Genomic DNA, 26,472 nt, shown 5'->3' with positions numbered 1-26,472 from the left:
ATGAAGGCGGAGGGGGGCGACCACTCCATGATCAACCTGTCGGTGCAGCAGGTCCTGAGCCTCTGGGCCCATGGGACGGTGCTGAGGAACCTTACAGGTAATTGACGCGCCCGGGGTGGGGACCGGGATGCGGTGCCGCCCCTCGCCTCCCTTCTCCCTCCCTCGGAGGGGAAGCGCTCCTCGCCGCCCCACCCCCGTGCGCGCCCCGCTCGGGAGCTCGCGGTCCCAAGTCCTGGCGAGGAAGGTGTTAATTGGATCTGCTCCGCTCCTGTTCTGGGGGCGCCGACGCCAGTCCCCCGAGACCCCGGCTCCAGAAGCGCTGGGGGAGAATCCACGACCCCCGCCTCCCCTCCCTTCCTGCATGGGGAGGGCCGGCGACCGCCCTGCCTCTGTAGTACGCGTGGAATAGCTTTAGCGCTGAGACTTGAGTACAGTTAGCCTTTATTTATCTTCCCACCTCCATACACACACACACACGCACACGCGCGTGCGCGCGCTTCTTGCTCTTTAGGTCTTTTTCTAGTTTAGCTCTATTTCTTTCTTGCAAATCTCAAATCGAATGCAGAACTTAAATTCCCTGCTCACAATGATCAATTTGCTTCAACTGTTAATTTTGGGGGTTTTTTGCGATATAAATGACTCATTAAGTAGATTATATTAGGTCACGGGCTGGGTCAAGGTCTAGTGAATTCTAAGCACTTTTTGCTTTAACCATATATCTCCTCCCTCTCCTATTTCCTTTTGTCTGTCTGTCTCCTTCTGGCCTCAAGCTGCTGCTTCTGTGACATTTGATAATTTTGTGTATTTCCCTTCATACGTCAAGGCTATCAGGAGGGAATTGGACTTAATATATTATAGTAGTTAACATCAATTTCTGGTTGTAAAAGTGAGCGATAATACTCATAAACTTTAAAAATCAAATTTGTAGGTCTGGTTTGTGGAGAAACTTCTGGCTTGGTTAATGCAGAAATGCTTGTATTATACCCTGACATTAAAAAATACTCGCTAAAGATTAGTGTTTACAAGAAAGTGATTTCAGTTGCAGTTTGATGACTCCTCAGTGCGTGCTTCTCAGGGAAAAATCTTAAAAACATACTCAGGATTTAATTTTTGAAAATGTATAAGACAGCTAATTTTGATAGAGCATTAGCATTTCAAAATGCATTATGTTAAACTGGTTAAGACTATGGAGAGTATTTTACAAATATAACCTGTCTTGATAGGGTACAAGATATTATAAGATCTAGCATTACATGGAGTTCAGATATTCATAGAGAAAAATTGGGATTATTTACCACAAGGTTGAGTTTAAAGACGCTGTGTGCCTTGAATGTGGAAACTGCTATATAAAATTAACATGGGGGGGGGGGGCTTCCCTGGTGGCGCAGTGGTTGAGAGTCCGCCTGCCGATGCAGGGGACACTGGTTCATGCCCCGGTCCGGGAAGATCCCACATGCCACAGAGCGGCTGGGCCTCTGAGCCATGGCCGCTGAGCCTGCGCGTCCGGAGCCTGTGCTCCACAACGGGAGAGGCCACAACAGTGAGAGGCCCGTGTACCGCAAAAAATAAATAAATAAAATTAACATGGATTCTGGATTGATTTATGGTGCCCTCACTTTTAATCTGTGGTTATTTAACTTGGAGCACACTGACCTTACATGATGGTTGCAGGTCAGGAACATGTTTTTAGTTCTGAAAACCTACACTGACATAAGAACCATTTCATTGTTCAATTGAATTTTGAGATAGACCACTTTATCTTACTTATGGCTTTCCCTGTGTTTTCCACTGTTAATATTTCAAATGTTGTATGAATTATGTTTATTGGAGTAAAATGAAAAATAAGGATTTAAGAATGTGTATTTGTATATGTTAATGACTGGCTTAGCTCATCGGTGGGTATTTAGAGAAAATTAGCTTTGGGAACCATAGAGTAAATGTAAATGTAACTTACCTCTTGGACAGATTTAACAATATTTTAAAATATTTACTTTAACATTCTGAATCATTATAGTGGCTTCCAGTTCCCATAGGTCAACCGTTAGGCTAACAATAGTAGTTTCAACCCAGGGTTAGTTCTAATTATCTCCTAACATAATCTTAATAATCAGCTGTTGCTCATTGGACTTGCCATTTTATAAAGGATATGGGATATGCTGAACATCCAAAACCAGGACTGAGGGGGGACTGAGGAGCATGGGAACCTCTTCTAGGAAATTTAAACAGAGTCTGAGTACGCAAAATTCTGTAAAAATGGAGAAAATAGATTAGAAATAGGCTTCACCAGCAGGTGAATGTACCACGTTAGGAACCCCATCACTGCTAAAAAGTAGACGCCGTAAGTGGTAACATTCTGATGTGGTTCATTATGGCCTTCTCCATGCTGGTGACCTTCGCGATCCCATATGCAGCTTGATCATTAGTTAAGTGATGCCTCCTACAGTGCCATTTTTTTTTCAGCTTCATAATTAAGATGTAAGTTAAAATTGTTTTTTAATTTTTTAAACATCTTTATTGGAGTATAATTGCTTTACAATGTTGTGTTAGTTTCTGCTGTATAACACAGTGGATCAGCTTTATGTATACATATATCCTCATATCCCCTCCCTCTTGCATCTGCAGTGCCATTTAGAACTTAGTCTATTAAAAACAAACACACAACTTCTAAAACAAGATAACTCCTATTTATTGAATGCCTGCTATGTATCAGGCAATTTACATATATTATTTCTAATCTTCAGAGTAACTCTCCAAAGCAGATTTACAAAGAAGCTCAGAGAGGTAAAGTTGTCCCACATCAAATAGCTTGAAATGGCTGAGCTAGCCTTGAAACCCGTCTCTGCCTACAGAACTACTCTTTCCCCCCTTCCAAGCTGCTTTAGCTACTTCTTCTCTGTTCTCTGTAAACAGAATGAATTAATGAATTAAGTGCTTCATCTTGTTCCTTCTGCTCCTTATACATGCTTTTGTTGTTATATTTTTCAATTACATTATAATTTTTATTTGTCTCTTCTAGATTGAGCTTTTTGAGGGTGGAGTCATTGTTGTAATCATGAAATTCTGGAATCCTAGCATATTGTATCTGGCACGTAGTATATGCTCAATGCATGTTTACTGAATTGAGCTTTTAAAACAATACTTAACAGTTGCATGATTAAAACATTCTAGTTGCCTTATTTTTCAGCTACATCTGTTTGAGTGAATATGCTTTTAACTAGGACATAGAGTGTTTAAGCAATTTATATAGATAACTGTCATACTTTTAAAACACAAAAGTGCTTTTTTTGTGCTAGTTACCATTCTTTCATGTATTTTATTTAATCTTTTCAACCATCTTCAGAGAGATTAGTGTTTATCCTTATTTTACAGGTTCAGACATTGAAGCAAAGAGTAACTTGCTTAGATCTGGTAGCTAATAAGTGAAAAATTATTACCTTTTTTCAGATTATGATAACATATTAAGTCAGAAGGCATTTTTGTCATCATCATAAACTTGAAAATGAAACAGGTAATAGAAAGGAGCATAGTGTAGGACCAGACTGATTTAGATTTAAGAAATAACTGTGAAGGATTTGCAGAAATCTCATTAATAGGAATTCTGGTTAAGTAAAAAGTAAATAAAAGGGTAATGTACTCTCATCTTTTATTTTTTTCAGTTAACAGGTATGATTTATTCCTCTGTCTGTATCTTACCCCATAGGTGAAGCAGAATTTTGACCTTTTTATGTCAGAGACCAATCTCTTGAAAGTAGTCTTGTGTATGTATTACTTTGATAGAAATAGATTTTTCAAAAGTGATGACAACTAGAAATTAGAATTAGCCAACATTTTAGAGCTAGAAGTTATGTAGTTTGATTACTTCCTTTTAGAAATATTGAGATATACATGGCTGGGATCAAACAGTCATTTAATGACAGAGCCAGGACTAGAACTGCTGTTCACTGACTCTCAGTTCTGTGCCTTTTGCTTTTATTCTACATCTGATTTTAACTCAGGTAGGTCTGGTAGATGATAAATCTTAAGGCACTTAAGAATAGCTTTGTAAGTATTTGCCCCAAATGAGCCCAAGAATGGGTTAACGGAACTAATTTTTGTCCAGAAATAAAAGATACTGTACAATGTAAGATATTATTGAATAGTGATAATAATAGTAATAATCTTTCTAAAATTTTAAGTTGCCATAGCCTATGTAAAAGTTAGTGATCCATATTTACTATATATCTGGTTTTAGAAATCCTACCAAGTTCAATCTATTTTTTCTCCTTCCTGGAAGACAGTAGTACTGTGGGGATTTCATATAGAGATTAACACCTGGAGACCCCATCTTTGTCACTTAATAACTATTGCCAAAGTTCTCTTGTGTATGTCACTTCCCACAGTGTGTGATTCTCAGGATTCCTAAATTGTTTGTTAACTGTGTATAGGTTATATGCTTATTCAGCTCACTCAAGTAGAGAGATAGGTGGCTTCCTTCCTTCCCATATAGTTTTTCTTTCTCTGAATATGTCCTAAATCCCTCTTCCCCGCCACAACCTAAAATTAGAGTCAGAATGTATATACTCTTTCAGTTTTATGGGTAACCTAACTTCAAAAAAACGATCTACAATGAAATGTATCCTTTTGCTTTACTTTTATTTTCTTCAACTCTTTTGGCTCCCAACTTTGTGTTCCCACCCAAATTTGGTTGCTAAGAGTTTAGAGAAGAATTTTTTACTTAGAAGGAGGCAGGATCCCTAAACCCCTGGATAAACACAGAGCCGGGCTTGGGTTGGGAAAGGAATAATTGGTTCCTCGGAAAAAAGGCAAAGTCTGGCTTCAGGCTCATCCTCTCTCTGTGTCAGCAGCAAATGTGGGCGCAGATGCTCCTCTCTCTCTATTGGTATAAACATCGGGAAGCTGGGAATTCAAACTGGAATGAAGGTCAAGTGTGTGTGTGTGTGTGTGTGTGTGTGTGTTTACAAAATATATATGTGCTTACTTATTTTTACTATATACATACACACTGTTATATTTCCCTTTTAGATTTTATAGTTGCTAAGCCACCTTAGTGTTAATAGTGATTATCAGAAAAAAAAAAGAGAGAAAGGGGGAAAACTTGGGTACCTAGTATACCTACTTGTAATTGTTCACACCTCATACTAGTATAGCCAGCAATTTCGTTTGGTGGTGCTCCCAAACAGGTATGCTTCTCTCAATCCCTGCATGTATTCTAGTGTCCCATTAGGTTAAGTTCCTCCTCCTAAATGCTCTATTATTGGAGGTGAGTTTATGCAGATAAAATTATTTCAGATGTCCAATTATAGAAATTTATGTTTTGTGAATGTAGCCCTAAAGACAATGTGCTACTCTTCAATATTTGTGCCAGACCCCAAATTTACTTTTTCTGAAATACATGTGAAAAATCCCTTACTCTTTTGTGGTACTGAGCCAATTAATAAGTACTGGTATGATTTGTACTTTATAGGATTTTGCCATTTGGAAGGCTTACCTGTTTTATCGAGAATGAAGCCACTGTAATTTTTCAAAAATTAGAATTGCCATCTTAAGGTTTTTACTTTCCTAATACCCATCTCATTATCTTTGAATCATATTTCAGTATCCTCTGGTGGTACCATGTCCAAGGTCCAGATGATATTTCTTAAACCTAAAGCAATTTCCAGATAAGTCTTGGGACTGTGTAAGCTATGATTTTGATTCTTAAATGGTTAACTCTCAGAATATAAATATATTTATCTTTGCTTTGTTTAGTGATTGGAATAAAGGACCAGAAAAGTAAGATCATTCAGGAAGAGAAGTTAGAATAACTAGGGATATTTTTCCTGTAGAAAGGAATTCTAAACAGAAGAGGAAGGATGAGGCAGAGATGAGGAGGAGGAATTGGAACCAGGGAAGGAAACTGGAATTAAGAATCATCAGATGTAAGAGGAGAGCCCAGAGAATTCAGTGCATTGAACTTACATTAGAATCAGATGAATAATTCTAATAATGGCTATATTTATTGAACAACTACTATATGTCAGGTACTGTACAAAGCATTTTGCATGCATTTTACTTACTATAATTGAAGTGGCCATACAATGTATTGTTTTATTAAATGCATATAGAAGAACTATACTAATAAGCAGCGTCTAGCATTTTCAAGGATTAATCTTGTTGGATATTTCTTGATCATGAGCATTTGCCAGTCTCTGTGGTAAACACTTATAAACAAAAATGAAAATGTCAATCATTGTCCATAAGGGGTTCATGGTGTACTGAGGCGAACTAACCTTCAGGTTAAGTCATAGTTCGGCGGCTTGCTGAGTTCAAGGAGAACCAGGTAATGGGACTTTGAAGACAACAAAAGAGGTAGAGAGTAGAGAAAGAACCTGTTTAAGGGATGATGGAGAGAGAGGAGAGGTGATCTCTTTTGAGGATGGTTCAGGAATACCACCAGGACTTGATTAAATTTAAAAGTATTATATTGCTCTTGGATAATTATGTGTAGCCAATATTTTTTATTAATTAATAATTAATTAATTTGGGGGCTGCATTGGGTCTTCATTGCTGCACACAGGGTTTCTCTAGCTGCAGCGAGCGGGGGCTACTCTTTGTTGCGGTGCGTGGGCTCTAGGCACACGGGCTTCATTAGTTGCGGTGTGTGGGCTCAGTAGTTGTGGCACACGGGCTTAGCTGCTCCGCGGCATGTGGGATCTTCCTAGACCGGGGATTGAACCCGTGTCCCCTGCATTGGCAGGCGGATTCTTAACCACTGTGCCACCAGGGAAGTCCCGCTAATAAGTTTTCATTATAAAATTCTCCCTCTCTCCAGTCCCTACCATGAATTACTTTAATCCAATATGGTTACTAAATCTTGCTACATATCAGAATTACCTGGGGCTGGTTGAGGGTACAGTCCATAGACCCAGTCCACAGCTATGGAATTAGAATCCTTGAGACCAGGGCCTAGGAAGGTACATTTTAAACTAGCTCTTAAGGTGATTTTATTACTGAGAGCTCAAGGATTGGGAACACTGGATTTTTAAAAAATGAAGCTTTTTTGTGATCAATTTGTAACTGTGTTGTGATATATAATGCAAGTTAATGTGGAGTGTTTAGTATAGCTAAAGACATTAAAATTTCAAGATAAATGACATTTCCAAGAGGATGCTATAATCCAGTTTTTTTAGGTGACTGTCTTTTAACATTAGAGGATAATATTAGAATTTATCTTTTAAAAATGTTTATTTATATGAGCTATTAGCTATAGAGAAAAATTCTTATTAAATGGTAGTACTTTAAAAATTCTAAACAGTTTAGTTATATTTAATCTGAAGTATATGGGAGAACGAAACATTAACAATGTTTATGTAAATACTTACATAATGTGCAGTTATTGGAACTTCCCCCACTAGGATAAATTGGGTTCTGCTAGATTTTTGTATGCAAATAAAGAGTCTAAAGAAGCAATAGGATCCTTGAATTCATGAGTCAGTAAACAGTTTTATCCTTGAATGCTATTAATTGGCTCTCGTACTTTAGAAAAGCCACATTTTTAAAAATATCTTTATTGGAGTATAATTGCTTTACATTGGTGTGTTAGTTTCTGCTTTATAACAAAGTGAATCAGCTATACATATACATATATCCCCATATCTCCTCCCTCTTGCATCTCCCTCCCACCCTCCCTATCCCACCCCTCTAGGTGGTCACAAAGCACCTAGCTGATCTCCGTGTGCTATGTGGCTGCTTCCCACTAGCTATCTATTTTACGTTTGGTAGTATATATTAGTTCATGCCACTCTCACTTCGTCCCAGCTTCCCCTTCCCACTCCCCATGTCAAGTCCATTCTCTATGTCTCCGTCTTTATTCCTGTCCTGCCCCTACGTTCTTCATGACCACTTTTTTCATAGATTCCATAGGTCCATCCACCTCACTACAAATAACTCAATTTCATTTCCTTTTATGGCTGAGTAATATTCCATTTTATGTATGTGCCACATCTTCTTTATCCATTCATCTGTCGATGGACACTTAGGTTGCTTCCATGCCCTGGGAAAAGCCACATATTTAACCAGACTTTGGTTTCCGCATCTATAAGACAATCCAATGACAACAATTTTCACATTGTTGTTAATGGAAAGATGATCTAAAAATTTTAATGAGTTAAGTAAAAAGTTGAGAGATTTTGCTGTGAGTTAAGAAAATCGTTTACCCGTTTGCATATAAATTTGTTTTTTTAGTCTTTAAAATTAAGAAGCTTTCTTTTTTAAGTGGGGCTTCAGACCTTTAATATGCTAATTTGTAGAGTGAGGTTTAAGACCTAGGAAATCTTTGTTCTCTGAATACCATTTAATAGTTCTTAGAATTAGGCCTTCTTAAGACTTGGTTTAGGAAACTCTGGATTCAATATCTGATGATCCCTTCCCCTTCTGAAATTATCTGTGTTTTTGTTTTTTAACCCCAGTGTGGCATAACTGATTCCTGAGGATTACTGTCATCATATCAAAGGTGTGACTGTTCTGACCGTGCTTGTGCATTACTTGTTTAACTAGTTGTGCTTTTATTTTCTGATCTGTCATTCATTTGGTCTCTTATTTAGATTTAATTTTAAGAATTTGTTACATTGGGAGTTTCATTATAAGTTATGCTGATTGATGTGAAAAGTTCATTTTTGAGTGTTCAGTGTAAAGATCCTTTGGAAATACTGTATCATGAGATTGTAACATTTTATCAGTCACTGAAAAGATTATTTTTTAGGTCAGTGACTGATTCAAACAAATATGTTGTTACATTTTTTTGGTAGGACATGTATAATTTAAGATGCTTAAGGGCATATAAGTAATAAAAATTGAAACTATTGTATATTGCTGTGTTATAACTTCATAATAGATTTGGATTTTGCCATTCAACCCTTATACTTTTATAACTGAGTAACTAATCGATTATGGGAAAGAACAAATTGAACGGCATCTTTTAGGAAGGTAGTGCCGTGGCTTAAATGTAAAGCAAATTTTGAACTATTTAAAATAGCCTTAACCTGATTTTTTTTACAGCAAATGATATTCTGATTGTTTTAAATTAAAAATTTATTTTTCTAAGAATTTTTTTTCTATTCAATGATGAGTACTGTAATTTACAGTTTAAATTTATATAATTAGCTGGTGAAAGGGTAATTTGGTTTAAGTGGGTAATAAACAGTATTGCCGTAAGCTTTGAGAGAGGCAGTATATTCAAGCAGCTCTTGAAGGTGTCGCAATTAAATTTAAAAACTAATGTTTTTGCTCTCTTTTAAGAAGTGGAAGCAGGCAGCTATAAAATATCTACAATAGCTTTAACTTCAATGTTAAATGAGGCTTCAAATGAAAAAACGCAACAACTTGTTTTTAAATCTGGTTAAAATATTAGAATGATTAAAAATAAGAATACATTTTTAAATTTTTATTTATTTATTTATTTATTTTTGGCTGCATTGGGTCTTTGTTGCTGTGCGCAGGCTTTCTCTAGTTGTGGTGGCTTCTTTCGTTGCGGAGCACAGGATCTAGGCGCGTGGGCTTCAGTAGTTGTGGCACACGGGCTCAGTAGTTGTGGCTCGCGGGCTCTAGAGCTCAGGCTCAGTAGTTGTGGCGCATGGGCTTAGTTGCTCCACAGTATGTGGGATCTTCCCAGGCCAGGGCTTGAACCCGTGTCCCCTGCACTGGCAGGCGGATTCTTTTTTTTTTTTTTTTTCTGTACACGGGCCCCTCACTGTTATGGCCTCTCCCGTTGCGGAGCACAGGCTCCGGACGCGCAGGCTCAGCGGCCATGGCTCAAGGGCCCAGCCGCTCCGCAGCATGTGGGATCTTCCCGGACCGGGGCACGAACCCGTGTCCCCTGCATCAGCAGGCGAACTCTCAACCACTGCGCCACCAGGGAAGCCCAGAAAACATATCTTTTATGTTTACCTTCATTTTAATTTTCTTTGTTGCTCACTTCTTTGTGGAACGTTAAGTTTCCATCTAGTATTACACTCCTGTTTGAAGAGCTTCCTTTAATATGCTGTGTAGCACAGGTCTACTGGCAGTTAATTTTTCCAGTTTCTTTTTTTTTTTTTCTGGAAAAAAATCTTCATTTCACCTCCAGTTTTGAAAAAATGTTTCTCCTGAATATAGGTTCTGGCTTTGCATTTTAGTTTTTTAAAGTGTTACTGTATTTTGTCATCTGGTTTGGTTGCTTCTGATGAGAAGTTTGCTGTACTTTTTATCTTTGTCCCTCTGTGTGTGTAATGTCTTTTGTTCTTTCTTTTTTCCTTATTTCTTCTTCAATACTTCCCCTTTATCTTTGGTTTTTTAGTCATTTCACTGTGGTGAATCTAGGTATGTGTGTGTGTGCTTTATTTTTGTTTTGTTATTTTTTAGTTCTTTTGAGAGGTCTTTATCTTGCTTAGGATTCTCTGGGAGTCTTAGATCTGTGGTTTGATATCTTTTATTAGTTTTAGAAATTTTCAGCCACTGTTTCTTTAAATATTTTTCTTCTCCATTATCTCTTTCTTCTCCATCTGGGACTCCAATTACATGTATGTTAAACCATTTGAAATTTTTCCATAGCTCTTGGATGGTTCCTCTTTTCCCTCCTACTACTTCTTTGTTTTTCCCCCACTCTTTTTCTCTTATATTTCAATTTGAATAATTTCTATTTGTCTACTTTTACATTCACTGATTATTATTATTATTTTTTTTTTTTTGCAGTACGCGGGCCTCTCACTCTTGTGGCTCCTCATAACCTTCAAGCTTCAGGATAAAGTCCACATCTTTAGGGTTTGTAAGCACTCTCCCTTCCCCACAAAATCTGCTCCAGCACACCTCTATAATCTGCATCCAATTCTCTCCATATTTCTCGGCTTTAGCCAAACAGGAGGTTTTGCAATTGCATATTCTCAGTTGTACATAATTCCATGATTAGATCATTTTGTCTTAGCGCAGTTTTTCATTCTTGGCTATGCATAAGAATCAAAACTTTAAAAAATTCTGAAGCCCAATTAAGTCAGAATTTCTGAGGGTGATATTTCTTTTAGGCTCTCCCAAGTAACTCCAACATCTAGCCAAGGCTGAGAACCGTTAGCTTCGAGTGCCCCACTCCCCATTCCTCACCCTCATTCCATCTCCAGTGTGTTTATCATTTGGTTCAGTCCTGTTTATTTTAAAAATTCAGGTGGCAACGAATTCTCATGGGATCTTTCTTGACATTTCTCCCTCTTGTTCTGTGTAACTGTGGGTGTATGTACCCCATAGTGTCAGCTGCATACTGTGCCCTGAAGAACCTGTGGTATTAGAATATATGCCATTGACGTACCATTAGTTAAACACCCAAAGTGCCAGGTCTTGATAATATATGAAAGTGCTGTGACTGTAATTTTCAGTGGGGTGTGGGGTGACAACCCAACCCCCTGGAGCATATGTCAAAATCATCTAGACCGGGAGTTAGCAAGCTTTTTCTATAAAGGACCAGTATTTAACATACTCAGCATATATATAGTAACTGCAGTAAATATTTTCAGCTGTGTGGGCCATGTGGCCTCTGTCATAACTACTCAGTTCTGCCATCGTAACATGAAAATAGCCATCAACAATATGAATGAGTATGACTGTGTTCCAGGAAAACTTTATAGACACTGAAATTTGAATTCTTTGTACTTTCTATGTGTCATGAAATATTGTTCTTCTGGGTTTTCTTCAACCATTTCAAAATGTAAAAACCATTCTTAGCTCGCAGACTGTACAGAAACAGTTGGTGGTCAGATAGGACTCATGGTCCATACTTTGCCAATCCCTGATCTAAGGGATTTTTTCAAATTATAAATGCATCATCTCCCTGAGAGTTTAATAAGCTGCCTGTGTGGGACACATCCCCAAACTGAGAAGTCACTGGTGTCGGAAACTAAGGGGAGGATTGCCACACCTTAGATTTGCTGGAATGAAAAAAAAACTTGAGATAACCAAATTTGAACACAGATTATTTAAACATATAATGAGGACCATTTCTATAAAGAAGATAGAAATTATGAACAGCCCCCAAATTTAGTCTTACTGGTATGTTATTTTCACCTCGAGGCTTAGAGTATGTTGAATACATATAAATGTTCAGTATCTGCTTGCTAATGATTTTGTTAGAAGGGTTAGATATGCTATAGAGGATTAAAAATTATGTCTAGTGTTTGTCTATTGAGATAGGATTTGTTGTTTTTATGACTTTGGGATTTTTTTAGTAAGTACCTCTTATGTAACCTTAGCCTAGAGTGGTGATTTCTGTCTTTATTGCATGTCATGATTATCTGGTAGAGTTGATGAAAATAAAATTGTTTAGGTCCCCCCTCAAGTGATAGTTTTAGTTGCTCTGTGGGTAATTCTTGTGAGCAATCTGGGTTGAGAAGCATTGGCTTTGTAGAGCATGTTCTCCTTTGATGAATTCTAGAATGAAAAACTATCTTTTAAAGACAGTGTATCTGCAGTAAAGTAAAAAACAAACAAAACCAGGCTGGTTGCTAAAAAATAATCAGTAAAGAATAAAATAATATAACGCATCTCCTCTCTTATCTTTAAAAGATAGCCATTGTTAGAATCTGTTTATGTGTTTCTCTATACCTATAACTTTTGAACAAAAAGGATCATACAATATGTACCATTCTTTGATTTGTTTTTACTTAGTTAATATATTCTAGATATCTAGAGAAACTCATTTCTCATAAATAATTTTGTCCAAAGATTAAAATCAAAAGCACAGAAGATAATTTTTAGTGACTTGGCAACGAGGGCTGAGAGAGATACAGATTGGGATCAGGGCTATTTCTAGAATTGTTTGGAGACTGGAACAAATCACTACTCCTCTGCCTCTTATCCCACTAAAAGTAAACAAACACACTGCAACAATTCAGTGTAAGATGAAGATTATGGACAGCCTTGAACAGGGAAAAATAATGAAAGGGCTTTAATGAAGACAGAATATCTCCTTTCAGTGAATTACGGTAATTGAATGGACGGCATGCTTCAAGGTTTCTGTTTTGTAAGTGTATTTTTAATTTCTCATTTTGTATTTTGTTTAGCACCAGCAAAGTCTCCCTCTGGCTTCATCCTTTTATTGTTGCTCAGTTGCTAGAAGCTTGGATTAGGTGGGATATGGGTGGAAAGAGAAAGCTGGGCCTTTGGGTGTTCACGTTAGCCGTACAAGCCTGCACAGGTTAAGAAAAGGTGGTCATACTCCTCTCCCGTTCTTAGCACCTGTTCTTTCTCTAGGGCTCTGGGGCATCTGTCTTTGCTCTACTCTTAGGGTCCTGCAGTTCTCCAGGTGTCCTGCGTTTGCCAATAGTGAGTCAGACCTTAGACAGACTTGTTTATCTGGAGTAGAACCAGGTCTTCAGAGGCCCTGTTCATGACATGGTTGTATTGATCTATCAGGTAATTTAAAATAGTAGTAACAACATGAAATCTAAATTAATTGTAGATATTCTCAGCAGCATTCAGGGTTTTTTTTTCCATGATAAATAGTGTGATTAAGAAAAACAAACATAAAAATTTAAGTTTGGGCAGTTTGTTTGTGCTCACTCTGCTTGAGGGATAATCCTGGATTGGTCATTAGAGGACATTTGAGATTCTGTTTCAGTTGTATAATTCTTTGATATCTTGGGGATTTATAAGACATTAGACTTAATTTTCCTAATTATTAGGTAAACTGACTATAGCTATATAGTCAGTAGGCAAACAACATTACTTATAATGTCAGATAATCCCTGTTCTTAAGTGTTACATATAGTCAAGAAAATTTTCACTCTACCTGTACTATAAGGACAACAAATAAAAGTGCTTTTGGGGGTAGCCCTGGTAAGAAGCAGGATTGGGGATCAAGGCAAATGGCAGCTCTTATTAAGAGTAGGTGTCTGGGCTTCCCTGGTGGCGCAGTGGTTGAGACTCCGCCTGCCGATGCAGGGGACGCGGGTTCATGCCCCGGTCCGGGAAGATCCCACGTGTCGCAGAGCAGCTGGGCCCGTGAGCCATGGCCGCTGAGCCTGCGTGTCCAGAGCCTGTGCTCCGCAACGGGAGAGGCCACAACAGTGAGAGGCCCGCGTACCAAAAAAAAAAAACAGAGTAGGTGCCTGTTCCAGCGCCTGTCTCATCTCAGAACCGCCTTGATGAGCATCCCTCCCCACCCTGTTATTGCTGTATTATAGTCTCGCTTTGTTAGAGTCACTCTGGAAAATTGTATCTTTTAAAATATAAATATTCTTCAGGGCAAGTTAAGCATTTTTGTCTTTATTTTTTATAAATTGAAGCTATTTGTTTGGGAGTGACAGTGTGAAAGTATTACTTCTCTGAAAGCTGGAAGAGAAAAACCTCTAAAAGGCAAGCTTTGTCTGTTTTTCCTTAATCACCAGCATCTCTCTCTTATGCCATAGAGAAGCATGCATGGTACTTTTTTTTTTTTTTTTTTTTTTTTTTTGCGGTACGCGGGCCTCTCACTGTTGTGGCCTCTCCCGTTGCGGAGCACAGGCTCCGGATGCGCAGGCTCAGCAGCCATGGCTCACGGGCCCAGCTGCTCCGCGGCACATGGGATCCTCCCGGACCGGGGCACGAACCCGTATCCCCTGCATCGGCAGGCGGACACTCAACCACTGCACCACCAGGGAGGCCCTACATGGTACTTTAACACTGAAAAATATATCAGATGTCTCTTCCTTGAAATGATTTCAAACTGTAAGTCCATTCTAAGTGTCAATTCTTAAGAATTTAGGAGGCTGAAACTGATTTTTTAAAAAATCTGTTTTCTATATATCCTCTCTTCTTAAAAATTAAACTTTTAACTTTGAGATAATTATAGATTCACATGCAGTTGTAAGTAATAATACAGAGAGAACCCACGTGCCCTTTACCCCATTTACCCAATGGGAACATCTTGGAAAACTGCTGTATAATATCAAAACCAGGATATTGACATTGATAGAACCCACCAACCTTTTTCAGATTCCACAAGTGTTGCTTGTATACCTGTACTCATTTGTGTGTGTGTGTGTGTGTTTAGTTCTGTACAGTTTTATCACTTGTATATGTATCCACCACCACAGTCAAAATACAGAGCAGTTCCATTGCCACAAAGATCCCTTGTGTTTGTAGCCATTTTAAAATAAGAAGTCCCCCATTTCCCTCTCCCCTAAGTCCTTGGCAACCACCATTCAGCCAGAAAGAGAGAGAATGAAAGGCATGCTAGAGAGAGGATGAAAGGCATGCTCATCAATTGTCTGTAAACCAGGCTTCAATGAACAGTAACTGAGACTACATTGAAGAAAGAGTGATAGAGCTTGAGGAGTTCCTGCTAAGGACTAGCATATGGCCTGAGAGACAAAGCATTAAAAAAATCCTGACTGATTCTTTAGTATGTAAAAGTGAGAGCCAAGAGGGAAATGGCCTGAAATTCTTAAAATCATAAAAGATAAAAATCACTGACTTATTTCTGAATTCTGAAGGTAAAGATCAGTTCATTTATTTATTGAACAGATAGGTTTTGTACTTATTGTACTTATTATTTGAATTAAGTGGTAGTTTTTAAAAATGTCTGGGCACTTAGTATAGAAGATAGAAAATTATATATCTAACAGCAGTTAATTAACTTATTTATTGCAAGAGATTTGCAGACATGAGGGTTTATTAGAGAAATTAATAGATTATAGCTATATGATGGGCACATTTAGAGGAAATTAGAGGCTTTGACCTTCTGAAGTCATGGAGGGAATGACTTCCCCATCAAGTATTAGTGATGATGATAACTGTTAAAATTTATTTAGTACTACTATGTATCAAGTACTGTACTAGGCATGTTTTTAATGTTATCTCATTTAACCTTCTTCCAGACCATGAGTGCTCACTATTTGTTAAACTGGATTTTCTAAGATGTTTTTCAACAGAATTATTAACATATTTTTTTTTGCTTTTCCTTTCAGAGATGTGGTACTGGATCTTCCTCTGGGCTCTCTTCTCCTCTCTGTTTGTCCATGGTGCTGCAGGAGTGTTGATGTTCGTGATGCTACAGAGGCATCGGCAGGGGAGAGTAATCTCTGTCATTGCAGTCAGCATCGGATTTCTGGCTTCCGTGACTGGAGCAATGATTACTAGTAAGTTGATTTAGTTTTAAGTACATAATTTTATATGCACTTACAGTTTTGGTAACTTTATTCTTATTGTAAATGTAACAGTGTAATCTTTCATGTAGAATATTTTTCAGCACTAACCACACTTCATCTAGAAGGTAAAGATCAGTTCACTTAATTACTGAACAGATAGTTTTGGTACTTCTGCTGTATGAATACTCATTATGGAAGGTTTTGGGGAAATGGAAAAACTTGTAGAAATTGTCAAGAGGTAAAGCAGTTCGTGGGAAAATTTTATCTTATAGTGGATGTAGTTTCTGCTTTAAAGGAGCTCACTATGTGGTAAGGGAGAGAGGTAGGCACACAAATATGCCAGTGATAATTGTCATTTAAAAAAAGTGAAGATATAGCTCTTAGGTCCTTGATGTCATCTGCCTGTGACTACAAAATAAAAGTGCACTTCTTTCTTTTTTTGAAAGTATATTCTAAATATATTACAGATAATTTGCCTTCTTTAAAACCAGGAAATTAAAATTGGAATAAATTCTAATTTTGACATACTTAAAATATTTTTTAAGCTTTAGTTATTATTATTTCACATAGTCTTAATTTTTAATCATTTAAATAAATTTCAGGACAAATTGGTTTATTTATATTTTAAGAACAGTTGGAAGTTTAGAAGTAGCAATTACATGTTTTTTTCCTTTTAAATTCTTGGGTTTTAAAGTTTTTAATTTTCTTATTGATGTATACTTGATTTACAGTGTTTCAGGTATACAGCAAAGTGATTCAGTTATACATATATATGTATTCTTTTTCAAATTCTTTTCCATTGTAGGTTATTACAAGATATTGAGTATAGTTCCCTGTGCCATACAGTAGGTCCTTGTTGTTTAACTATTTTATATATAGTCGTGTGTATCTGTTAATACCAAATTCCAAATTTATCCCTTCCCCCCGCTTTCCCCTTTGGTAAGCATAACTTTACTTTCTACATCTGTGAGTGCGTTTCTGTTTTGTAAATAAGTCTATTTGTATCATTTTTTTTAGATTCCACATATAAGTGACATCATATGATATTTGTCTTTTTCTGTCTGACTTACTTCACTTAGTATGATGATCGCTAGGTCCATCCATGTTGCTGCAAATGGCATCATTTCATTCTTTTTTATTCTGAGTAATATTCCATTGTGTATATATACCACATCTTTATCCGTTCATCTGTCCATGGACACTTAGGTTGCTTCCATGTATTGGCTCTTGTAAATAGTGCTATAATGAACATTGGGGTGCATGTATCATTTTAAATTAGAGTTTCCTCCGGATATATGCTCAGGAATGGAATTGCTGAGTCATATGGTAACTCTATTTTTAGTGTTTTAAAGAACCTCCATACTGTTCTCCATAACGGCTGTACCAATGTACATTCCCACCAACAGTGTAGGAGAGTTTCCTTTCCTCCACACACTCTCCAGAATTTATTATTTGTAGACTTTTTGACGATGGCCATTCTGACTGGTGTGAGGTGATACCTCATTATAGTTTTGATTTGTATTTTTCTAATAATTAGCAATGTTGAGCATCTTTTCATATGCCTAATTGGCCATCTGTATATCTTCTTTGGAAAAATACCTATTTAGGTCTTCTGCCCATTTTTTGATTGGGTTGTTTGTTTTTTTGATGTTGAGCTGTATGAGCTGTTTGTATATTTTGGAAATCAATCCTTGTCGGTCGCATCATTTGAAGATATTTTCTCCCATTCCATAGGTTGTTGTTTCATTTTGTTTATGGTTTCCTTTGCTCTGCAAAAGCTTTTAAGTTTAATTAGTTCCCATTTGTTTGTTTTTGCTTTTGCTTCCATTACTTTAGGAGATAGATCCAAAAAACTCTTGCTACGATTTATGTCAAAGAGTATCCTGTCTATGTTTTCCTATAGGAGTTTTATAGTATCCAGTCTTACATTTAGGTCTTTAATCCATTTTGAGTTTATTTTTGTATATGGTGCTAGAGAAGTTTCTAATTTCATTCTTTTACATGTAGTGGTCCAGTTTTCCCAGCAGCACTTTTTGAATTTCTCCATTTTGTATTCTTGCCTCCTCTGTCGTATGCAGATTAATTGACCATAATAGTGCACTTCCTTCTTAAACACAAATTATTATGACATAAATCTCCCCTGGCCTACTAGAAATTAGCCACTTTACGGTGTCCTCCAGCTGTTTGCAAGTTTTCTACTGTGCTGCCTCATGTGCATGTCCTACAGTCCTCAGGTTCACTCCCTCTGACCTTCTCCTCTTAGCGCTGTACTTAGCCCCCAACTCCAGCCTGGGGTTCTGCTGTGCTAGTTGAGCCAGAACTTAGATGCATCCTGTTGAGCCTGGAGGGGCCTCAGCCGCTTCCTTCGTGTGGTTTTGCCGGACACTGGTGCTTCTCTTTGCTGCGTGGTCTCGTCACTGCAGGTGAACAGCAGAGCTTCTGTTGCCGTTCACTCCGGCCGGCTTCTGGGAGGCTAGGGTAGCTGGCTGTCGCTGCTGGATCTGCTTCAAGACTCGCCACCGAGGGCTTCTTCCTTTCTAAGTTCGTTCTTAGCCCCAGAGATGAGAGGAAGTCCTTTTCTTCCATGGCTCCAAGGCCTCCCTCCTTCTGTGTCCCACAGTCACCTTTTCCCAGAGTGATCAGCATGCCTTGCCTTGAGGGGAGAGCCCTGTTCCCATGTCTCTGGGTTTGTCCTGTGGCACAAATAAGACAGTCACAAAATAGTTGTGGGAAATAGGGAGTAGTCTATTTTCTCATCCTGTCTTCATTTACTATTTGGTTTTTGTGTGTTATCTTGCATTAGGTTTTCGTTGTTGCTGCATTCCACCTGTAAATTTCTCATATGGTACTTCATTCATTTTGCCATAGGTAGAGTTTAAAACAAGCAATCAGATTTAGCTGAAGCACCGAATGTGCAGAGTGGACTAGTAGGAAATTCAATTGGAAAGAGCCAGATCCTCAAGGATCTTGGACGGCCAGCCAGAGTCTGGACTTTATTCTGTGGGTCATGGAAAACAATTAGATATTTTAGAGTGGGCTTGGAAAGGGGCAAAGCAATTCAATAGGAAAATTTATTTTATGGCTGAATGTAGAATATATGTGAAGAAAGAACCAAGAAGAAACTCTGAAAGGGCAGGGACCTTGTCTGTCTTCATCACTGCTGAATCTCCAACAATAAAACAGTACCTGGAATGGAACAGATACTCAGAAAATACTGGTTGGATAGATGGATGTAGTGAGGGAGGAAGCACAGAGGAAAGGAAGGAAGAAAGTGGGGGGAGGGAAGAAGGGAGGAAAAAGGGGAAAGAAGAGGAGTTGAGGCATTAACTGGGATCTGAATTTGAGGCTAGATCTGAACTAGACTAGTGGCAGTGGGTTGGAAAAGGAGTTGGTGTCAGGACTGTGGCAAAGGGAAAAATCCAAATTAGTTGTTATTCACTGTGGTGGCGTACAAAGAGACATGAAAGGGACTGCTGACGTTCTTGATGAGGGCCACTGCTATAATTGTGGAAGCGTAAACAGAGGAGGAAGGAAGAAGGAACAGCTTGTTCTGAAGTCAAAAGTCGTATGTGTATTACATGTGTGTTTACTGCTGTAAATTATTGTGAAATTTTAAAGAGAACATGATTCTACTTCCCTAATGATGTGTATGTATATATTACCTGCTTTCAATTCAGTCAAGAATAAAATAAGCTAATGATTTTGGAAACTGCAGTGTTATATTTAAAAATCCTTACAAATATGTCTGACACAATTTCAAGTAAAAATTTGTATCCAGGTTAACAATAAAACATATAAATTTCTTCTGGCTAATTTTTTGACCTGCAAACACTTGAATTAAGAAAACTAGCCAATGTGAATACTTAACTGCATTTATTTTCTTAATGTATTTTGTGAGTGCTAGCACAATCATAGCTGTATATTCAATTCAGCAAATGATGGCTAAATATCTGTATCAGCGAATGATGGCTGACTGAAGATAGATACATATCTATTATATTTTACTACCACTTAGATTTTTATTTCCAGAATAGAGTGATTTTTCATTTTAGTTAGCACTGATAGTTAATACCAGAATTGGGAGGAAATGGGTTTCTCTATAATGCCATTGCTTGGCATTGTATTGCTGTCTAATTTTAGCGAGTCTGAGGGCTAAAGTGACACCTCTTTGTTGGTTTAATTTGCATTTCTCTGGTTACTAATGAATTTGAACATCTCTTTCTATTCTTATCATATATTTAGATTTCTTCTTCTACAAATTGCTTCTTTAAATTCTGTGCTTTTCTTTTGGGGTTCTTGTTTTTATTAAATGATTGATGTTTCTTAGATGTATTGGTGTCTTATTGGCTTTGAACTTTGCAAATAACTTCCCTGTCTTGTATCAGTACCTTCATCCATGATGTTGTTTATTAAGCAGAAATCCTTATTCTATATAATCAGCTTAAAGAGTCCTTTTGCCTATGGTTTATAATTTAGAATTTTATTGAAGTTCTCCTTCACACCAAGGTCAAAAGATACTCTGATATATTTTCTTTTGTTAATTTTATAGTTTTACCTTTGTATTAAAGTCTTTAATTTATCTAGAGCAGGACTGAGCAAACATTTTCTTAAAAGGCCAGATAGTAACTATTTTAAACTTTGCAGGCCAGAGGGTCTGTGTCACTACTATTCTGCTCTGCCATTAGGGCATAAAAGCAGCCACAAACATTGGTAAATGAATAGGCATGGCTTTTTCCAATAAAACTTTATTTACAAAAACAGATGTCTGACATTCAGGTCATAATTTGCCTTCTGGTCTAGAGTCTATCTTTGTGTTTGGAACTAGATAGGATTCCAGGTGTATTTTTTTTTCCTCCCATGTAGTAAGTCAATTTTTACCACATCACTAAAAAAATCTATCCATTGATTCATCCTTTTTTGTGTACTGTGTTCTCAAGGTACATGGACTGCCTTCAAATTCTGTTCTGGTTTGTTAGTCTTTTTATCTGTTCTTGCAGCAAGGCCTCATTTCTTTGTCTCTATTGTTTTGTAGTATTTCTTAATATCTGGTAGGTCTGGTCCCTCTCATTTCTTTTCTTTCTCAAAGTTAACATAACTATTCATGGACCTTTATTCTTTCATATAAATTTTAGAATATGTCTACTGAGTTCCTCAAAAAAGTATAACTGTGATTTTTATGGGGATTTAATTCATTGTAGAGGTTAATTTGGGGAGAATTGACATATTAAATTAAATCCCACCCAGGAACATGTAATATATCTCCATTTGTTCAGATCATTTTCTATGTCTTTTGTTAGAGTTTAAAAGTGTTTTTTTCAATAGGAGGGTTGTATATTTTTATTAATTCCTAAACTCTTATTATGTATGGTTGTTGTGCATGGTATCTTTTTAAATTATGTTGTTTAGTTTTATTATATATATATATTTTTTATTTATAGAGAAATGCATTTAAGTTTTTTAAGTTGAGTTTATGAGAGATTAATAACAAGCAAAAAACTGGTTTTCTGGAAAGATAATAAGGTGAATAGATTGCTGCCGTAACTCTAAAATAGTTAAGACAGAAAAGTAAAATATGGAACAACATAGAAGAAATAACTACAGACTCAATAATAAAGGTAGAATAAAGAATTATAAAAATGAAAGTTTAAAAAAAAATGAAAGTTTTGTAAACAGCTATATATTCCTAAATATAAGTTGCTAAAATTGGCCTAAGAAGAAATAGAAAATATGAATAATACAATAAGTATTTTTAAACAATTGGAATGTTGAAGACCCCTCCTCCCAAAAGAAGTCCAGACTCAAATGAGGTTTACAGATGAGTTCTACCAAATTTTCAGGGAACAGTTCCTATTTTTTCCAAATTATTGCAGGAAATGGAAAGATTAAAAACTGTGCACAGCATGTTTGCTGGATCAAAGTAATCTTGTTGCTAAACAAGATGAAGACTACAGAAGGATGGAAAAGTATAGGTTCATTTACTTTAAGAATGTTATCCTAGGAATGCAAAGATAGTTCAGTATCAGAAATGACTATGGCTGTATGCCAATAAAACATTATTTATGGACACTAAAGTTTGAATTTCGTATAATTTTCATGTATCATGAAATATTATTATTCTTTTGACTTTTTTAAACCATTTAAAAATGTAAAAACCATTCTTAGCTCACATGCTGTACAAAAACAGGTGGTGAGTCAGACTGGACCTGTGGATCACAGTTTGCTGACCCCTGGTCTGATTACACAAACTGAGAATCAACACCATTAGAACCAAATCTGCCTTAACCTTTATATTTGCGTTCTCTCAGGAATGTGAAGGGCAGATTAAATCACTTTTCAGTGGTCCACCTCTCTGCAGACACTTTATGTTGCTGTATATTGACATCTCTGTCCACTGGTGACTCTTCTCCTAGTCACCCTTGTCCTTGCAGGTTTATATCTGTTATTTACCTTCAGCTCAGTTCAGCAGAATTGCTTTCTCCACTTCATCTTTGCTATGCCAGTCTTCTCTAGCCCCTTAATACTTTTGGGATCTTTACATATTTCTAATTGATACCTTCTGCTGTTGTTCACAGTGGCAGTTCCAAACATGTTTCATTTATTTCAGGCACCCTATTACACTTCTGCCTTCTTCATTCTTGCATACACTTCACCAAGAAAATAAGGATCACAATATTTGTACTCTTTCAACTGGCTATTGTTCAGCAAAATACATCTTAACAGGAGTGAAAACTAAAGCACAAATTGGGGGAAGACATTTGTTAGCTTATATAAATGTAAAAAGATTAATATCCAAACTATATTTAAAAAAACCCCATGAATCAAATAAGAAAATGACAATCCACTAGAAAAATGGACAAAAGATTTGACAAACATTTCATAGAAGTAGAAACCCTAATGGCCAAATGTGAAGAATATGTGAGGAAAAGCTCGATGACATTAAAAATCAGGGAAACCCAAATTAACTGCAGAGATAACATCTCTTACCTGCCAGATTGACAAAAAATTTTTTTAAAGATATTAACTGCTTCTGAGGATATGGAGTAACTGGGATATAAATTGGTACAATTACTTTGGAAAACAAGTTGGCATTACCTAGTAAAGTTGAAAATGCCCATAACATAGGACTGAGCAATTCTACTTTTACCCACATTGTAGAGAAACTCTTGATTGCGTATGTGTGCCAGAGGTCATGTTACAAGGATGTTCACAGAAGCAGGGTTTGTCATTGTTAAGGACTAGAAACAATGTCATCCACAGTAGAATGGATAAATAAGTTGGGGTATATTCATACTTGGAATTCTTTACAACAGTGGAAATGTATGACTTACTGCTATATACAACAAGATGGATAATTTTCTGAATATAACATTGAGCCAAAGATTCCAAAATACTTACAGTATCAATTTATATAAAATTCATTTATTTATAAAACTAAATAATAGATATCTTAGGATATAGGCAGGCAATAAAGCTGAAGAAAAGCAAAGGAATGATAAAAACCAAATTTGGGAGGGAATGGGATGTAACTGAGGAGAGTGCACTGGAACCTCAGATGAAATAGTAATGTTCTTTTCTTCAGTTGGATGGTGGTACTTGGGAATTTGTTGTGTGTGTGTGTTTTTTAACAGTCTACATGTATTTTATAAATACTCCATATCTGCTCAATATTTAATAGCAGTGTTTCCAAAATCATTTAATAGGCACACAAAATTGTTTTCTTTCAGATCTTATCGATTAAGAGTTCCACTGGAACAGTCTTTTCTGACTAGTGCTTCTGGGTTGTGAAATTATATAGTGCAATGGGAACTAGTGTAAATCTGCTGCTTTTGAAGGGAAGTTGTAACTTACAAATTGGTTCCTGATTATCTGCTGGGAGGAAAACCGTAGTTCGTTTTATTTTCTGTATAACACTATCAATATCTCTCTTGATTTTGGAAACTCTCGAGTTTTACAGTGGTTTTTCTCCCCTTACATTATAGGGTTGAAGATCTTATCCTCTGTTTCTTGAAAGAGTATAAAGAAAAGTGGGTTATTTGTGGTTTTGTAAGTTATTCCTCAAACACCAAACCTTCCAAAGTGAAATTCATTTTATTTATTTGCTTTTAACATCTAGTTTTTTAACCCATCTGAATTTACTCTGGGGAGTGGTATGAAGTAGGGACCTAAATTTATTTCTTCCAAGTGGCTATCAGTTGTTCCACACCATTTAATGAATGATGAATCACTGATTGGAAATTCCTTTATCATTTACTGCTGCAACAACTACTAACCAAAATTTGGAGTACATACTGGGACCAGACACTATTTTAAGCACTTTCCAAGTATTATCTTCAAACCCACCCATTTTACAGTTGAAGAAATAAGGCACAGGGAGGTTAAGTGATTGCTCAGTGTAACACAGCTACTAATTAGTGGAGCTTGGATTTTAACCCACAAGTCTAGCTCCAAAATCCATGCTCTTAACTTTATATAAGCATGAGATGTTTGAATTAACAAATTGGCACTTCCCAGGCAGCCTGAGCTAGTAATTGCTATGTTTTTCACCTTTTGGATCATTTTTGAAAATTTAGTGCTGGAGAAATGGAGGCCAAATTGTGGTTTTTAAAATTGAAGATAGTCATGGAAATCTAGGGTGAACCCGAAGTAAAGACAGTATTTCTCAGGTTTATTTTAACATAATTTCTGATAACAAAGAAGGCTAAGATCTTTAAAATATTTTCAGAATGTTATCCAATTCTAAAATTTGAGGATATGATTAATTATACTAGTGAAGTTTATTACTTGATTAAGTAAATGTTGGTGCTACTAGTTTTATTTAGTATTGAGATAATTATCAGTTACTTTATTATTTTCTGAATTCCTTATTCTCTTTTTCACTTGGTGTAAATGTGAAATGATAGAATGATTTGGAAATTTATAGCCAGACTAACCTGGATTGAAATTCCAGCTCTGTACTTACTATATTTCCTTGGGCTAGTAATTGAAACTCTCTGAACCTCTGTTTTTTTCAACTTTAAATTAAGTAATAATACTCAGGAGTGGTATCATATTTAAGATGATAAAGTTCCTGTCAAGATACACAGTATGCTGTAAATATACTATATATTTTAATTTCCTTCTTTAAAATATGTATATGAAAGCCCTTGGCTTAAATTAATAATTTGCTTTTCCTATTTATGTCTTCTATAGAGAAATATAATATTTTGAATTTAAGTGAGCTCTGGAGTTAATTCTTAGCTAATTTTTATGAGTAGAATTTCTATCTCAAATAATTATAATTCAGTGTCTTCAAATAATTTATTTCTGTTCTTTTTGTTTGATCATTCTAGGATACATAGACAGTTTTTTCTAGAGAAAAGTTGTAAGGCCATCTCAACCTGTGAGATGGCATAACCATACTTTAAATGTTTCCTCCTTTTATGATTTCTGAATGTACTTTTAAAATCAGCCTCTTAGATACCACATCATTATACATACTATAGCAATAAGATGAAGTGTTGAACCGAGCCTCGGGGCTCTGAAGCTCCTGAGATTCTCTCATTCTCAGAAATGCTTGTTACCTAAAAAATTTTCCTAGAACAGATGGATGTCAGGTTCATATTCCACTTTTATTAGATGTCAAGATACTCGTCTCCAAATAACTTTACAGTTGTGTGCTTTATTAAAACACTTAAACCATTTTATATGGTAGATTGTGAAGTACATTAGTCAAAATTCTGATCTTTTATGCGACATTTAAGAATTAGTTCATTTTACTGAAATAAATTAAAATTCCTTTAATATTCACTTTTTTCTTGAGTAATTTAGAAATTATATTAAATTATATGGTTTTCTGTATTATTATTTATAATTACCAATATACTGTTTCATATGTTTATAAAAGTGCTGATGAGGTCTGGCCGATTTAACACCCAGCTGAGAGAGTACAATAATGAATTACTCATTTTTTATGAACATATTTTATGGCAAGTAAGCAGCATATACCATAAATACATATTTTGCAGTTGAATAGAGAAGCCTGTTATTCAGTTTTGTGGGTAAATGTGGTATGGTAGAGTAACTTTTACCAATCACATGGAAACTCTTTCATAGAAAATTATGAGAATGACTGATGACTTACTGTTTGGCTCAAATGAAAAGAGATTTTAAGTTACAGCCACGTAGCGTGTCTCAGAATGAATGAAGGTGTTATTTGTCTCTCCCTCTTTCTCATCTAGGTGCAGCAGTCGCCGGCATTTACAGAGTGGCAGGGAAGAACATGGCCCCCTTGGAAGCACTGGTGTGGGGCGTTGGACAGACCGTACTGACATTAATCATCTCCTTTTCAAGGATTCTCGCCACACTCTGA

The 26,472-nt window shown here is 36.6% G+C and overlaps 1 protein-coding gene across 2 annotated transcripts; it reads left to right on the top strand.

Annotated features, from left to right (window-relative positions):
- Nucleotides 1–26,472, top strand: TMEM170B (transmembrane protein 170B; the record flags this gene model as incomplete). 2 transcript variants are annotated; one of them, XM_079713419.1, is made up of 3 exons in its annotated part: nt 1–97; nt 15,945–16,115; nt 26,342–26,472. In XM_079713419.1, 3 exons carry the CDS (start codon nt 1–3, stop codon nt 26,470–26,472), a joined length of 399 nt encoding a protein of 132 aa, XP_079569545.1. The 2 variants fall into 2 exon arrangements, with proteins under 2 accessions (XP_079569545.1, XP_079569546.1); XM_079713420.1 differs by lacking the exon at nt 15,945–16,115.

Source organism: Hyperoodon ampullatus (genome assembly GCF_949752795.1).
Source record: "Hyperoodon ampullatus genome assembly, chromosome: 10".
Taxonomy (NCBI): Eukaryota; Metazoa; Chordata; class Mammalia; order Artiodactyla; family Ziphiidae; genus Hyperoodon; species Hyperoodon ampullatus.
The sequence above is the reverse complement of the archived record's forward strand: the minus strand, read 5'-3'. Positions and strand labels throughout refer to the sequence as shown.